The 14,693-nt window shown below is 37.1% G+C and overlaps 1 protein-coding gene across 3 annotated transcripts; it reads right to left on the minus strand.

Annotated features, from left to right (window-relative positions):
- Positions 1 to 517: 517 nt before the first annotated feature.
- Positions 518 to 13,809, minus strand: LOC104793085 (ABC transporter A family member 1). 3 transcript variants are annotated; one of them, XM_087453928.1, is made up of 41 exons: positions 13,754 to 13,809; positions 13,469 to 13,609; positions 13,166 to 13,245; positions 12,907 to 13,075; positions 12,722 to 12,804; positions 12,180 to 12,396; positions 11,643 to 11,851; positions 11,481 to 11,541; positions 11,267 to 11,353; positions 10,844 to 11,076; positions 10,594 to 10,708; positions 10,421 to 10,510; positions 10,107 to 10,315; positions 9,910 to 10,022; positions 9,346 to 9,452; positions 9,110 to 9,172; positions 8,480 to 8,566; positions 8,107 to 8,205; positions 7,844 to 8,028; positions 7,338 to 7,392; positions 7,181 to 7,252; positions 6,176 to 6,877; positions 5,593 to 5,771; positions 4,928 to 5,138; positions 4,552 to 4,635; positions 4,407 to 4,448; positions 4,217 to 4,313; positions 4,000 to 4,127; positions 3,776 to 3,880; positions 3,550 to 3,696; positions 3,120 to 3,383; positions 2,907 to 3,042; positions 2,694 to 2,773; positions 2,499 to 2,606; positions 2,092 to 2,242; positions 1,830 to 1,966; positions 1,665 to 1,739; positions 1,274 to 1,577; positions 1,049 to 1,182; positions 907 to 968; positions 518 to 811 (listed from the first exon to the last, which is right to left on the minus strand). In XM_087453928.1, exons 2-41 carry the CDS (start codon positions 13,553 to 13,555, stop codon positions 730 to 732), a joined length of 5,649 nt encoding a protein of 1,882 aa, XP_087310054.1. In that variant the 5' UTR covers positions 13,556 to 13,609; positions 13,754 to 13,809; the 3' UTR covers positions 518 to 729. The 3 variants fall into 3 exon arrangements, with proteins under 3 accessions (XP_087310054.1, XP_087310053.1, XP_010517664.2); XM_087453927.1 differs by having other exon boundaries at positions 13,690 to 13,790; XM_010519362.2 differs by lacking the exon at positions 13,754 to 13,809 and having other exon boundaries at positions 13,469 to 13,737.
- Between the last annotated feature and the right edge of the window lie 884 nt (positions 13,810 to 14,693).

Consider the following 14,693-nt stretch of genomic DNA (forward strand, 5'->3'; position numbering starts at 1 on the left):
TAGTTACTGCGAGTTAGGGTATCCCGGAAACCCTAACTTCTTTTACACTGCTTATCTTTCGAGAGGATCCTTATTTAGGTTAATCTATTTGTTGTTTTTGGGTTCACTTGGCAGGTTCTTGGAGATAAATTTGTCATGGGAAGATAATCAATGCATTTGATTATGTTGTCTGGTTACTGATTTCTCCATCTGACTTAAATCATCTAACAATGTGTGTGGCTTACATACGATTCATCATTTGACTATGTTATCTGGTAATTCTAACGATTACTGGAACAATCATTATTACATAATTGAGTTTAAAAGACCATCTAACAATGTGTGGGGTGGTAGTAAGATTCAAATTTCCATATAGAAAACTACCTCAACTGTCTTAATATGTTTGAACAATACGTTTGAGATCTTCCTAGCATTTATTCCTAATGATTATACAGTTTTTCTCAAAGATTCTTACAAGTTTGCATATATATAATCTTTTAAGACATGCAAGATCAAAGCATGTCCGACAAATTTCGGATTTTGTGTTATTGATAAAGTTTCATCATGGTCAAACTATGAAACATCGTGTATATATATAAACATGAAGAGCACAGTTTTCTCATCTATATACCATATTTACAACCATGTTGGGTAAAAATGAGATTATGACTTTGATTAGATATCTCTTCGGGCTGTGGCCACGAAGGGTTTTGATTATACAAGCCGCAATAATGGTATCAGTACCACTGGTTATGAGTTAGCTGCAAAATGATTGAATATGGTCTCAAGTGTGGATTGACTTATGCTGTATTCAGCTATTCCCAACCGATTCCTGCCATAGAAAGAAGCAAATTTCTTTCCTCAGACTTACAAAGACTGATTTGTGTGGATCATGGAGTAGAAACAGTTAAGAGAAGAATGTCTTACCGGTTTCTTTCAAGGTGACCAAATGCATCCGCAAGTGACAATCCCCCTTCTCCAAATGGCAACTGCCACATAACCCATATAGAAACATTGAGCACAAATCCTAGAGCAATCTTAGAGCCAATGAGATTTCGTGTTTAATTACCTGGTACTTAATACTCAGTCCGTTGCAGCTTTTGAATGTTGCACCGCGGAACGAAGATTGTATAAAAGAATCCAAGGCTGAAAACTTTTTCTTGGTTAGCCACCACTCGGCAAATATTGGAAGTGGAATACCACCTGTGCAGTATCAAACGAATAAAACATATTTTATGCACAATTCGTGAAACAAGGCAAAAGCTAAAAATGTATGTAACATTTGTGCTCGTACCATCTCGAAACAGCTGCTCTGAGAACTGGTCATCGAATCGCACATTTTCCTCAGGCATGGTAGGTACTAGAGTACTCACTCTCTGCTCATTGCCAAGAGACTTGGCAATGCTTTGTACCATTTCTGGAGACAAACTGATTTCTGATGCTGAAGCCGTATCAGGAGTAATAGAGTCAGAAACGCCTATACAAACTTCGAGATCACCCAGTAAACTTCTAGGCTGCGTAGGAACGTTAAAAAGCCATTTCTGAATCATTTGGCAAAAGTTCTCCAGTTCCACATTGCTGACTTCGTTGGGTTTGACCTAATTTGTAAGACAGCTAACATTATGCAAAAGCTTTGAAAAATGATCCTTCCCACCATTGAAACAAAACAGCACTGTAAAAAGTACCTCTAACTCAAGGTGGTTTCCGTAGCGTGTCTTTAAGTGTTGTGGACTACCTATGCATCTTAGGCGGCCACCTACCTGTAATTTGAGGAGTATGGTTCTGTGAGGTTGAAATTAAAGATTTAAAATCTAACGCCCTAAAGAGTTCAAAAGGAGTTAAAAAAATACCATGATCCCGATCCTAGTGCAAAGTGCTTGAGCTTCATTCATGCTATGAGTAGTCAGAATGACCGCTGTCTTTCCACTCCTTGTCGACAAGCGGGATATCACATCCCACATGAATCTTTTGGCAACAGGATCCATACCTGAAGCATTTAAAAAAAAACACCAAAAACTTGAATAGAAGAATAGAACAGAAAGGAAGTCCTCGTTAGTGATTCCAAAGTCCAACTGGTCAGGCAAGTCAGCCAAAATTTTGATTTGGTTATACCTGTAGATGGCTCATCGAGGATGACAATAGGAGGATCTCCAATCATTGCAATAGCAACGGATAGTTTGCGCTTGTTTCCGCCGCTAAGCGTGAAGGATGGCTTGTGCGAATGCTTTAACAAGTCAAACTCGACTAACTTTTCCATAACCACCTGTTATTAGATAATACATATCAGAATTATACAATTAGGAACTTCCACTAGTTAGATATATAATATACCTAATCGTATAATTGTGGTTTTGGATACATTTTTGAATCTTATCCTAGACGGCAGAGAAAGATGATTTATTTCAATGTTGTGTTGGTATTTAACTTGGCCAAAACCTACACTACTATTGGGGAATCACAGAACTCATCAAGGCGTGTAAGCAAGCATCAAAAGTCAAATCTGAATATGTACCACTTACATTATCAATTCTATGATCAACTACTCCTTTGATCCTTGCATATAGTTCAAGGTGCTCCTTCACAGTCAAATACTCGAATAACGCATCAAACTGGGGGCAGTAGCCAATCTGAGTAGGAGAGACAAAACAGATTTTAACATTTAATGTTAATTCTACGGACTCAGTGAGATGGTTAAAGTCAATGAATTGACATACATGCTGACGGATAGATTTGGGACTCGCTACTATGTCTTTGCCAAAGACGAAGGCAGTTCCACTAGTTGGGGTTTCTTCTCCTGTTACACCCAAAGAAGTGAAAATAGTCAATGCTATTGCTTCAGAAATTGCAGTTGTTTATTTAGCTGTCATTAAGTATTTAAGATAACAGCTCCACGAATAGTTTCCAAACACCAAGGAATCACAATATACCAGATAACATAGACAAGGTAGTAGTCTTCCCAGCTCCATTCGTCCCTAAAAAGCCAAAACATTCTCCTGCTTGGACCGAGAAAGTCAAAGACTGTACAGCTACTTTTGGGCTCTGATGTTTGCCACCAGGATATACCTGAAACAGTAGTACTTTCAGAAAAAAGAGAGGCGAATATCTGTTAACTCTTGGCTAAAAAGAGTAGGCTTTAATACCTTCCTCAGGTTCTGTAAGTAGAGCATGGTGTTGTCTGTCAACCCCGACATCACCCTGTCTCTTTCCTCTTGCACGTCTATGTCATCCTCCATATCAGCGGAAACGGCTCCAGTCGAATCCTTGAGAAGTGGCTCTGTATAACTAGAACCAGCACCTTGCTTAAAAGCTTTGAACTTCTGCCACCACTCCCCAATTGAGAACGACATCACCTTTTGGACAGGCACGAGCTCAAGCGCAAGCGTCACAAGGAAGTAGAATATACTCTGTCAAATATAATTTCAGTTATACTTCATGTCGCTATAATATAAATCAACTATAGTTTTGTGTTTATCCCATTAAAAAAATAACATCAGTAGCATATGAAGGATCCATTTTCTCAGGCTTTCAAAGAAGTAGACAAAATTGTTGAAGAACATGGAAGACTCGAACCTCCAAACCAAGGTAACAGATGGACGCTCCAGTGACATTCCATTCGAACACCCCATGACTAGATTTGTCTTTCATTCCCTGCCTTAGAAGGGCTAATGAAGCCAATCCATCAGAGAAGCAAAATCCTGGCGATAATCTGAAGAAGTTCTGTAGAAGCATACGAAAAAGAATCAGTTCCTAGTCTTTTCAAGGCTCACCGAGGTCAAGTAATTAGATGATTCCACACCTTCAGATATAAATTTGCACTAGCAGTTGCTGGAATAAGGCCCATAACAAATGAGATAACCATAAGGATAAGACCAGAGAAGAAGTGGACCATAAGAATAACATTCTGCGATTACAGCAAAAACACCTATCCATCAGTAAAAAACATCTAACAGTATGAAGTAACTGAGGAAAAAGAAAAAACAAAAACAATATGGGTAAGAGCATAGGGTAGCTAGAAGTTGCCTGAGCCATGCTATGCTCGGTGAAGAAAAACGTAAGACAGTATGTTGATGATGCAATTGCCAAGCCATACTCCAGAAGCATAATGATAGTCGGAAGAAACCGACCTATTCCAATAAATTGTTCCAGACCTAAGGAAAGAAATCAATAATTTCAGTAAGTTTATAGCAAAGTAGTACAATGAAATAGAAGTTCAAATGAAAATCAAAAACCAACTTACCAAAAGCATAGAAGAGGATCATTGCAAATGTTGACGGAAATAAGAAACTGATGAAATCCCATATGTATGTTGATAACCAGTATGAAAGAACAGAAACCTGCAAGCCATAAATGATCATGAGGCCAATTTTAGGATTAAGAACCTGGGACTGATAACATGCTTATATTTGGTATTCCAGAGAAAATTTTACCCCACTAATAAGCTGTTGATGCTTTGCTTTCACCTCCCGCTCCTGAATAAAATAAAATACTTATAGAGAGATTCAGAACAAAATATTGGTAAAAGTAGCACTAAAGAAAAACCTTATGCCAAAACTTCTTGACGTTTGACCTTACCTTAACAATGGGAACAGCAAAGGAAGCCGGGATAAATGAGAACGCAATGTTAACAATAATTGCAGCGGAAAAGGCATCCAAATCCTGCAATGAACAGAAAATAAGATCAAAACTACTGGTTCGTGACATTTGTTGATACGAAGAAAACAATTTTGAGAGAAGAGATGGACATTAGAATCTGATATTTTGTGTCAGAGGAAAAATAAGGTAGAAGCCTGTCGATTTTTCTACAGACTTTTACATTGGTTCCCTCTTACTGACAATCAGTTTGAGAGATTTAATCAACTCTAACCTATCGCTCAAACTGAACATAATTTCAAAAAAATAATAATATTGATACCACAGAGAGGGAACTACTATAAAAACAAAGACATACATGACGCTGTATGTGCTGAGTTTTTGTTGGGGGCAAAGGATGGTTTCGGGTTTGAATTGTCATATTCTTGTTACCCGTAACAAGTCGGAGAATCGCAGCATGCATAACATTGATGTAGATTGGACCAGCATGCTGACAAGTACCATTGTGTAACACGGTGTATCCTAAACTTCCATCTGGATGCTGGCCATCCATTAAAATTGCCCCATACCTAAAGACACTCACACGTAGCATTTAGCAAAGTCAGTACATAAAACAGTACTCTGTAACATTCCCAAAGAGGTCACCAACGTAGGAAAGTTAAATGTAAAGAAAATAATGCTTTGTCTAAAACAATGTTAACTCTTTGATTGATAACAGTGTAAGGCATGCCTTGCAGAATTACAAAATGTTCATTTAGATATTACGAAACAAGAAAATCATACATAACTTTAAAAGCAGAAATTTATATGACCAATGCATCTTTCAGATTGGCACAAATCGATGAGACAAAGGGCCCTCCCAACTTTAAATGCATAGGTTAAATCATGAGAACCCTCACTTCTAGCAAAAAAGAACAGGGGAACAGAATACTAAAAGGCAGCAATATCTGGAGCACATGGGTTATCTAGCTTAAATTTCACAAAATATAACAAAACACGAATCTGTTAGTGACCTATGCCTACCTTGACTGGTAGGACTGATCAAAACTAGACATCAGATATTCGCTCATTGAAAGCAGAGTGGGCCCCAACGTGGGACCTACTGCATCAATTGCATCAGCCAATGCCTCTTTTGGATTAGGAAATTTATATGAAGTATTCCTCAAGGGCTGAATCCAGCCTCCTTCGATATATTGTGCAATCTGCATGCATCGAAGAAAAAAATTGAACACAAACAATGTTTAGTAATATGGACTCAACCATAGGGCACTGTGATCAAAATCATGTAATAAATTTAACAATTGAATGCGTAACAGAACTAGTGCTTGCTTTACTACTTATAACAAAACCTAAGGTAAATTGTTGACAGCTGCGTAAGAGCAAACCCTCTACACCCAGTAACTCAAATAGTGAAACGAATACGTCAGCAAGCAATTAGTTTTCTTATGCCTGTGTAGAAGTTAAGAGAGTGAAAATGCATTTTGATTTACCAAGATCACGGTGATAGTTACTAGAGCGAGTAGAATAACATGCCACCTAATTTTATTCAAAATGCGAGAACGTACCATTCAGAGATATCACAAAATATAAATGGGACTCAACAGACCTCTTTGGCAATTGGCGCAGACAGATCAAAAGGTATCGGACCACCACCACCGTTGCCGCTCAGGAGAGGATTAAAATATGCAGTTGTCAAAGTTATGGATTTCTGATCAGGATGTGGCTTGAGCTGAAGAAAAAGAAGGCCAAAAAGCAAGAAAACTGCTGGGATGATGAACTGGAATGCCACTGTTTTGCGGTCTCTGTAAGCAGATCTTGCTCTTTTTATAAACAATGCTTTGCAATGCCGCCAAAACATTGACCTAGATATAATGGAACAACCACAACATTGCATGCTGATGAATCCAATGAAAGTCCAAACTGCAGCAACTATTAATCTGCAAGCTTTTGCAACTGAGGTAATTATAACTCCAGCACCCTCATTACAACTTGATAGCAACTTAGGTTGCATAATACTTTTCTGATCAGATCCAATGCATAACAGAGAAGCCTTGGTATCAGGAGATACAAATATCTCCTCCTGCTTCTCCTCGATATCTAAGTTACAACCAGCAACTCTCAGAAACACCTCTTCAAGTGTCGTGACAGATATACCATAACTCTGAATACCAGGATAATCTGAGTCATCAATCTCACTAATCTTAGATCTGTCAACAGAATTCTTCATGCAACTTTCGATTTCTCTGAACATGTTTTCAAAACAAGGCAAGGAAGCCAAAGGAAGCTTGAAAGAAATTTCGTTTCCCACCTGGACAATCATCACTTACAAAGATTACGCAAGAAACGGGCTTTAAACATATATAAAAGTGGTAACAAAGTACTCTAGGGGAAATATCTGCAGCCATTAATATGCTATGATATCCATTTTTTAGGAACTCAGGTCACAATTGGAAGATATTAACTAAAAGATGCTCTATTCTAGAAGTTTTGGACCTTTGCAAAGTATCACAGCATGCAGCATGCAGCATGCAGCAAGGTAGACTCATTCTTTCATGTAATGTATTAGTTGTTCAGATGCTCTCAATCTCCTTAGAGAATGTAAGTAATATACCTCACTCACACAGGTTGCTGATGGGATGTGACGATGAACTATACGTGCGGCAACAGAGACAGCAGGAGAAGTCTAAAACATAGATTACCACCGGTTAAAGATGTCCTAAATATAAATATTAACAACATTGACGAAAATGAACAGAATTCAAACAAACCTTTACAAGCGTAAGAGTGTACCCAACCCCATAGTGATGCTTCAGGAAAATCGAACTGCTTAGCCATAAAAAGCCCCAAAAATAATTGGTTAAGTGCTTAATGGTTAACTAGAAATTCAGAAAACTATACCTGAATAATTCAGTTTATTTTTTGAACAACATGAATAATTCATATGGATCAGAAAAAGAGACAATTTTTCTTTACTTCTGAAGCACTTTATATGTCTAGTTAAATAGCATAAGTTTGGGGAATCTTTTCTTTAAAAAAACAAATGTCGAACCATCAACACCAAATCAAAACACCTTCTACGACTCATGAGCAACCATTTGAAAAAACCAACTCCATCATATCACTTCATAGTAACCAACTCAAATTAAGCAATCCCATGGTGTGAATGCTTGGTATAATTTGTGTTCTTCCTAACTTTATATGAAATAAATTAAATAAAAAACGAAAAGAAGGACAAGCTACAGAAAAAGTCAAGAATAGTTTAGAAACACTTAACCTGCCACAACACTTAAGAGACCCGTTAGCCATGATTCCTATCCGATCTCCAAGTTCTTCAGCTTCATCCATGGAATGTGTTGTCAACAATATTATTCTACCCTTTTTAATTTTCTTAATTAACTGCCATGTAAGACGCATTGAGTACGGATCCATTCCACTGGTTGGTTCATCGAGAATGATCACCTGAAAGATGAAGCATATTCAACGACAACTAACTAGAAGAAACATACGAAATAAGATGTCTTTGTGTTTCCTTCTCACCTTACTGTTACCTATCAATGCGATTCCAAGTGACAATTTCCTCTTCATGCCTCCGGAAAGTGCCCGTACAAGTGTACTAATTTTATCAGACAATCCCACCTGGAAGAAATCAATACCCAAGATCAAACAGCTGTGACTTATACCCAAAATTGGCAGGGAAGAAAACTACAGTTTCCACAAACTGAATTCATCTGTCGTCCTCCACAACTATATTACAGAATCAAACTTAGGCAGTCTGAAATTTTAATGCTTGTAGGCCACACTAGCATTAGCAACTAGATTCTATCAAAACGAAATTCAGAAATCCAAGTTTGTGGATGTGGTTTGTTGGAGAGGGAAAATCCACAAAGCTTGTATTTCATTACATACTTACTTCCTCCGCCATATCAACAACTGTGCTCTTCAAGGAACCTTCTTCAACACCTTTAAGAACCGCAAACATCTCCAAGTGTTCTCTAACCTACAGTAGATATAAACCATTCAGACATCATATTCGGATGGAAAAACATCTAATCTGTCATAAGCCTGAAACTTTTGCATAGAATGAAACGATTCAACAAACAAGAGAGGCAGATAAATGTTTCATCTTACAATACATGTTCCTACGTGATATTTAGCAAGTACTCTCGATTAAAGAAGATACAAAACATGAGAGAAGGATATTAAACGCAACGCACACAACTGGTAGTTGGTTTGTCCCTATGCTAAAAAAAAGTGGCATGATCGAGGAATAGCCACCACAAGCCAGTCACATCACTGAATATACCTGAACATTTTCTCTAACGCTTATGTCTATATTAGATCATCAAGGTTGAATCCACTACAACAAGCTTGAGCCTAGCAGTGGTTTACGTAATTGACAGTTCTGAACAATTTTCTGATCCCTTTCCTTGATCATATTATAAACTTAAAGATAAAATTATCATGTTGATTCGAATTGCAAGCATCACATCCTTCACTTAGAATAAGACCAGAGAAAAAGAAGGGATTTTCTTTCACTTACTGTCAGTTCTGGAAAGAGGATGTCATGCTGAGGGCAAACACCTAGTTCTTTCCGTATCTCATCCTACCGAAAGAGATTCATATAGTCAGAAACAAGAATGCAAGAATTAGCAGGATACAAAAAGTATTAAAGTGATGCTAGAAAAAAGAATGCCTATCTAACTAGCTTATAAGTCAGAAGTTTTTGGTTATGCAAGAAGATTAGAGATTCAAGTAAGAACAGCAGAAAAATATTACCATGTTTGTTATAATACTGTTTCCAAATATCAGGGCATCTCCAGACGTTGGGGGAAGAAGGCCAACAAGCATTGATATTGTTGTGCTTTTACCAGCTCCATTATGCCCTTCAAGCAAATGAAGCAAGCTTTAAAGAGAATATCAAAATTCGCAATAGCTTTTCTTCACGTGATTTTCATGCATGGTGTTCATGAAGGAGACCAATATTCATCAGAGACAACATTGAGACGATAAAGCCCGGGAACAGAAAATATCAAAATTGAAACTTTCTTAATATGTTAAAATTGAATATCCCAACAATGAATACAAATATCAAACTGACCAAATTAGCCTCACTATGCACAAGAGCTCGTGAACAAAATTAGATCTTTTGTTTGCGAAATCATATAATTTATGGAAATTGTAATGTACCAGGTCCAAATTGTAAAGTTTCAGAAAAAAGGCCAAAAGAATAAATTCAAACTACAATTTCTGAAACATTACAATTTGGACCTGGTACTTTAGTAAGCAAATACAAGTGAGGTTAGAGGAGATGAGAATGTCTAATAAACAGGAAAGACATACCCAGAAGTGAAAGTATCTGGTTCTCGTATAATGTAAGTTGCAATGAATTAACTGCACAACAATTTCCCCTTCTTGAGGCATAGACCTTATGCAGATTTCTAACTTGTATGCACCTACAGAGCAAACACTAAAGGTGAATTTGATGTCCAGCTATGTAAAACATTAATTGGAGTTTTCGGGTTGGGATAGGAATGTACCTCCCGTCAAGCTCTTGTTGCCTCATTTCCAGGCTTATTGATTCAATAACAGGATCAAAAGGCTCTCCCTGAGTAACCTCTATATTCTCCGCAAACATATTAGTTTCGGGATCTGGAATGGGATTTTGGAAGTCTTTTTTCTTTCTCCCAAAACACTTGCTGAAGATGAAGTTCCATGGGTACCGCACACCATTTTCCCTGGGGAGGACCTGAGGAAATAAACTCTTGGATTAGGCCCAAAAATAAACCTCCTGATTACAGTTATTTTTTAACAAGAAACAATATCAAGAACAAAAAATCAGCTCACAAAATACCTTGTCCAGATAAAGACCAAGTGCACAGTAAAGAATAGAGTCGACTAACATCATTAAGAGGCAGACAAAAAAACTTACTCCAGACGATGCCTACATGAAGATTGACCAAAACAAAGGTTAAGAATAAAAGCAGAATCAACCTTGGCATGTAGCCACAAACATAACTACCATACCCGCCATATATTGCTCCAACGTAGTCCAACATGCGCACGCTCATAATCAGCAAAGTTGATTGACCCGAGAGCAAATGCAGTAGGCGAAAGCAAAGAAGCAACTACCTTCAATACCCTACAAGACCGACACTTAATTTTACATTAATGTATTCTAGAAAAAATGTTTGTGACGAAGATGAGCATAATTTTTGTCTATCCATAATACAGCTGTCACGGAAAAAAAAAGAAAAGAAAAAAAGCCTAAACTTACATGGAGACAGATTCATCGTTTACAGTGTAGTAAGGAAAGAAGGCTCCGAGAAAGGCTAGGGTCCCAACTGCCACAGCTGTCTTTGCTCGAGTGAAAAATGTTGATATCATAAATGAGAGCATGATTGCGCTGACCCCAAATAAAAAGAAGTATGTGAAGACTAGTGTCGTATCACTATACTTAAAGAGACTTCCCATCGTACAAGCTGTGATAATCCCAGAGCACAATGCGAACTGCAGAAGAAAGTCTAGTTAGAAAAGAAAAAGAATACCTCGAACTAAAAGTTATTACATATATCGAAAGAAGTAAAGCGTCTGCTTTTTCCAGCTGAAGTCAATATTGTTGACAACTTGTGGTTTGATCATAGCCATGGGACGAGGCAAACAAAAGTTCACAAGTCAAATTTCAAGCAAAAAAACTTGCCTGCAATGCATAAGTGATAAACCAAGACAAATGAAATATCTCATCCTTCAAGCCCATCATGTAAAGTCCTTCTCTTATTTTTTGTTCCTGCAAGCTCAGAAAGAAAAAAAGCCTCAGTGAAACAAATATTGGTAGAAAACAAAAACTATTTGTAAACGCATAATATCTATCAGCTGTTTTCCAAAGTAAGCAAAGTACATAAACCCAAACCAACCTTCTCGAAGACAGAGTAGCTGATAAGCCGGGAGATAGGAAACAGAAATCCCAGAAGGTACCTGCTCAACAATTATATAATCATCCAAACCATACAAAGACTCAAATACCATACATATATGTACGGGAAACCGAAAGAAAACATAAAGCAGCTGATACATACAACAATCCCATTACGCTTTTGACAATAGACTGAAACTCATCATCAGTGTATTCGCGGGTTGGAAATGGAACCATTCGTATCACTGAGGGGATAAACAGAGTCCATGGCAGCTCAAAGCGTATAGCTGAACCAAAATTTGAATGTGATAATGGCAAGTCGAGATTTTGCTGAGAAGCAAATATAATGAAAGAGTCTACCACCTGCTGAAGCTGCAAAAGGGTATAAGACCAATCAAAATCGGGGGAAAAGCAAGATAAAACCTCCTATTTCAAGAATTTCAATTCAAATCTGATGAGTTGATCTAGTTTACTAAATTGTAACTACTGGTTTACTGTGTGATAATCTACCACCAGATTTGGAATTTCTTTGAATAACTCTAAATTCCCTATAATAGCATGGTATATATATAGTCTACAGACAAGAATTATTTGACTACTGTACTGCCAAGTAGCTTAATGGGGAGAGCTACGAAGATAATAGAAAAATCATGGGCGCAGATTAAACGAACTTTCAATGAAAATAAGTAAATGACCATACAGTCAAGAATCCGCTGAAGCTGTATTGCATTGTTGGTATGGAATTAATCCCCATTTCCAGATCATTGATATAAGGTCCATTTGTGTCCATGATCGACTTGACATTAGGGAACCCTGCGAATGCCCATGTGTGGTTCAAGCGGATGCTATAATCAAATGAATGAGGTCCTTGTTCATGGAATACCACTGCTCCTTTTATTTTTGGATTCGAACAGTTCCTAAGAAAACATGATGAGGCTTTATTAGTTTAACATTAAAAAACGAAAAAAGCATAGACAGCTAGTTATAAGACTACGTTACTCGTGAAGATAAAATGCAGACACACTGGACATGTGAAGTCAAAATATTTCCCTTATACCAGTTTTGTTCAGGTAGTACTATCATCAAAGTTGTAGCATATTGCAATTAACCCAAGGAGATACTGCCATTATTCAAGAAATGCTAACCAGTTCACAGAATCAACAGAAAGAAAAAAATTGAAGGCGAAGAGAAACCAGAGATGAAATTGCCTTCTTATCAGCTCAAACAAAGAACAAAACATACCTCACTTGGCTGCAGACACCATAATCCACAGAGGTTATATAATTTTCAAGCTCTAAGTCATCTTTAAAAATTTTAGTAACTAGCTGCAAACAGAAAACGCAAGGCTCGGTTAACCGTATGACATATGAAGAGTAAACTGAGCCAAAAGATTTTATACGGAGCATAAAAAGAAGAAGTGATGATACCCGCAGTTCCGGGAACTTAAGAGACAAAATGTCGATCAGGTTCTTCGTTTCATCAGTGTCAGGTGCAAAAGCTAGATATTGCCCCTCAGCAACCAAAAGCTTCAAAATTTCAGGGAAACTAGGAGAGATGCCTTTGCCCACTTGGACGACCGTATCTTTCTCTAAGTTCCTGCAACAATCAACCAGAAGAAACGAAATCAAAATCCAATTTTAGTAACAAAATTTACAAAGAGAGACACAAGTGACAATGTAATCTTACGAGCGAGCAGGGTGAATTCTGGTGTCAACTTGTGTCCTCACGGCTATCAACAACAACATTACAACAGTCGGAAGCAAAATCTGCCCCAAACAAAATTAAAGAAAAGGATCAAAATTTAGGCTGGTTGGTGATCAACATTACCCAATTCGAAGTCTTTTCAAACACAAAATTTTCACAAACAGACACAGCAAATTCAATTCAGCGCCTCCAAAATGAGAAAAAAACAAGACCCAGAAGGAAAGCTCAGACGGACGATCAGACGGAGAGAGAGAGAGAGAAAGAGAGAGAGAGAGAGAGAGAAACCTCAGCTGAAGTAACGAAGGGATGACGAGTTTTGAGGAGCCAATTCTTACGGAGCATGGCCTTCAATTGTCTCCTCCAAGTACCCATTTCGTTCCCAGTTGCCCAAATTCCTTAGTAAGTCAGCGCTGAGAACCCAAAACCCTAGAGCGAGAGAGATTGAGATGGAGAGATTCTAATGTAATCGAAAAACAAAGGGGAAAAGATTGGCTTCAAGAAGAAACCTTTCCAAACTTGGGAAAGCAAACAATGAAAAAGCAGAGAGAGGTGGCGAAGACTTGGGCTCACCTCACTGACATTTGTTTCTGCTTCCTTTTTTTTCTTCTTTTTGCTAATTTTTTTTATCTATGGATTGAAAAATTAATTTATTACTATTTATCTATCTCATTCTACAAAAAAAAAAAAAATCTATTTATCTATCTCAAAAATCCAAATAACACAAATGGTCGACATAAAAAACAGTAAAAAGAGAATTAGGAAACTTGTTTAGCTTAAGAGCGACTGACTAAAACAAACAAAAGAGAATTGATAAATTATACCAACCCAAACAAGGTAAGGAAAGATTAGATTAGATTAATGTCACTTAAGATAATCTTAATAAACAGTCGTTGATGTTGACCCATCCATAACAAGAAATTAATAATCCTTGCGTCAAAGCCAAGTAGGGGACGGTTCTCATGGGCTCTACATTAGAAGTGGAGCATTTTGATTCATTTAATGTTGTTTTGTTTGACTCAGTCACGCCAACGAGGTAATTAAGCACTTGTTCGGATGTACCCAATAAGACTCAGGTAACTCTTTATCCCATTAAAATAAGTTCTCTTCGAGATATATTCTTTAATTTGCTAAATGAAGCTATTTACTGACAAGAGGGATAGTTATTATTTTTATTACAAATCTTCTAAAAGTTAAAAGCTACCTTCACTTCACATGATTGATTGTTGGCATTATAATTGCACATTTGGTTGTTGGTGTTTGGATTAAGTTTGGTGGCTTTTTATTATTTTAATTTTGGCTAACAATAATTTATATTTTTGATTAATATCAAAATGATTCATTGAGATGATATTTGAAAAAGAGATTTTTGATCACATGGTTTTATTTTATGCTTTTTAAAAACATATTCAGTTTTTCAATTTGGGTGTGATTATACTTAGACAAAAGTAAATGTTTTATATCATCAATTGTAATTTAATATTGATTTCTGAATATGTAGTTAATGGTCATA

The sequence above is a fragment of the Camelina sativa genome, chromosome 6, assembly GCF_030686135.1.
Source record: "Camelina sativa cultivar CO46 ecotype springtype chromosome 6, ASM3068613v1".
Taxonomy (NCBI): Eukaryota; Viridiplantae; Streptophyta; class Magnoliopsida; order Brassicales; family Brassicaceae; genus Camelina; species Camelina sativa.

Excerpts from the sequence above, each read along its gene's own strand:
- LOC104793085 (XM_087453928.1), bottom strand. The coding sequence starts at position 13,555 with ATGGGTACTTGGAGGAGACAATTGAAGGCCATGCTCCGTAAGAATTGG. Across the intron at positions 10,709-10,843 it reads AACGATGAATCTGTCTCCAT|GGTATTGAAGGTAGTTGCTT; the intron begins GTAAGTTTAGGC and ends TCGGTCTTGTAG. Across the intron at positions 10,023-10,106 it reads CAACAAGAGCTTGACGGGAG|GTGCATACAAGTTAGAAATC; the intron begins GTACATTCCTAT and ends TTTGCTCTGTAG.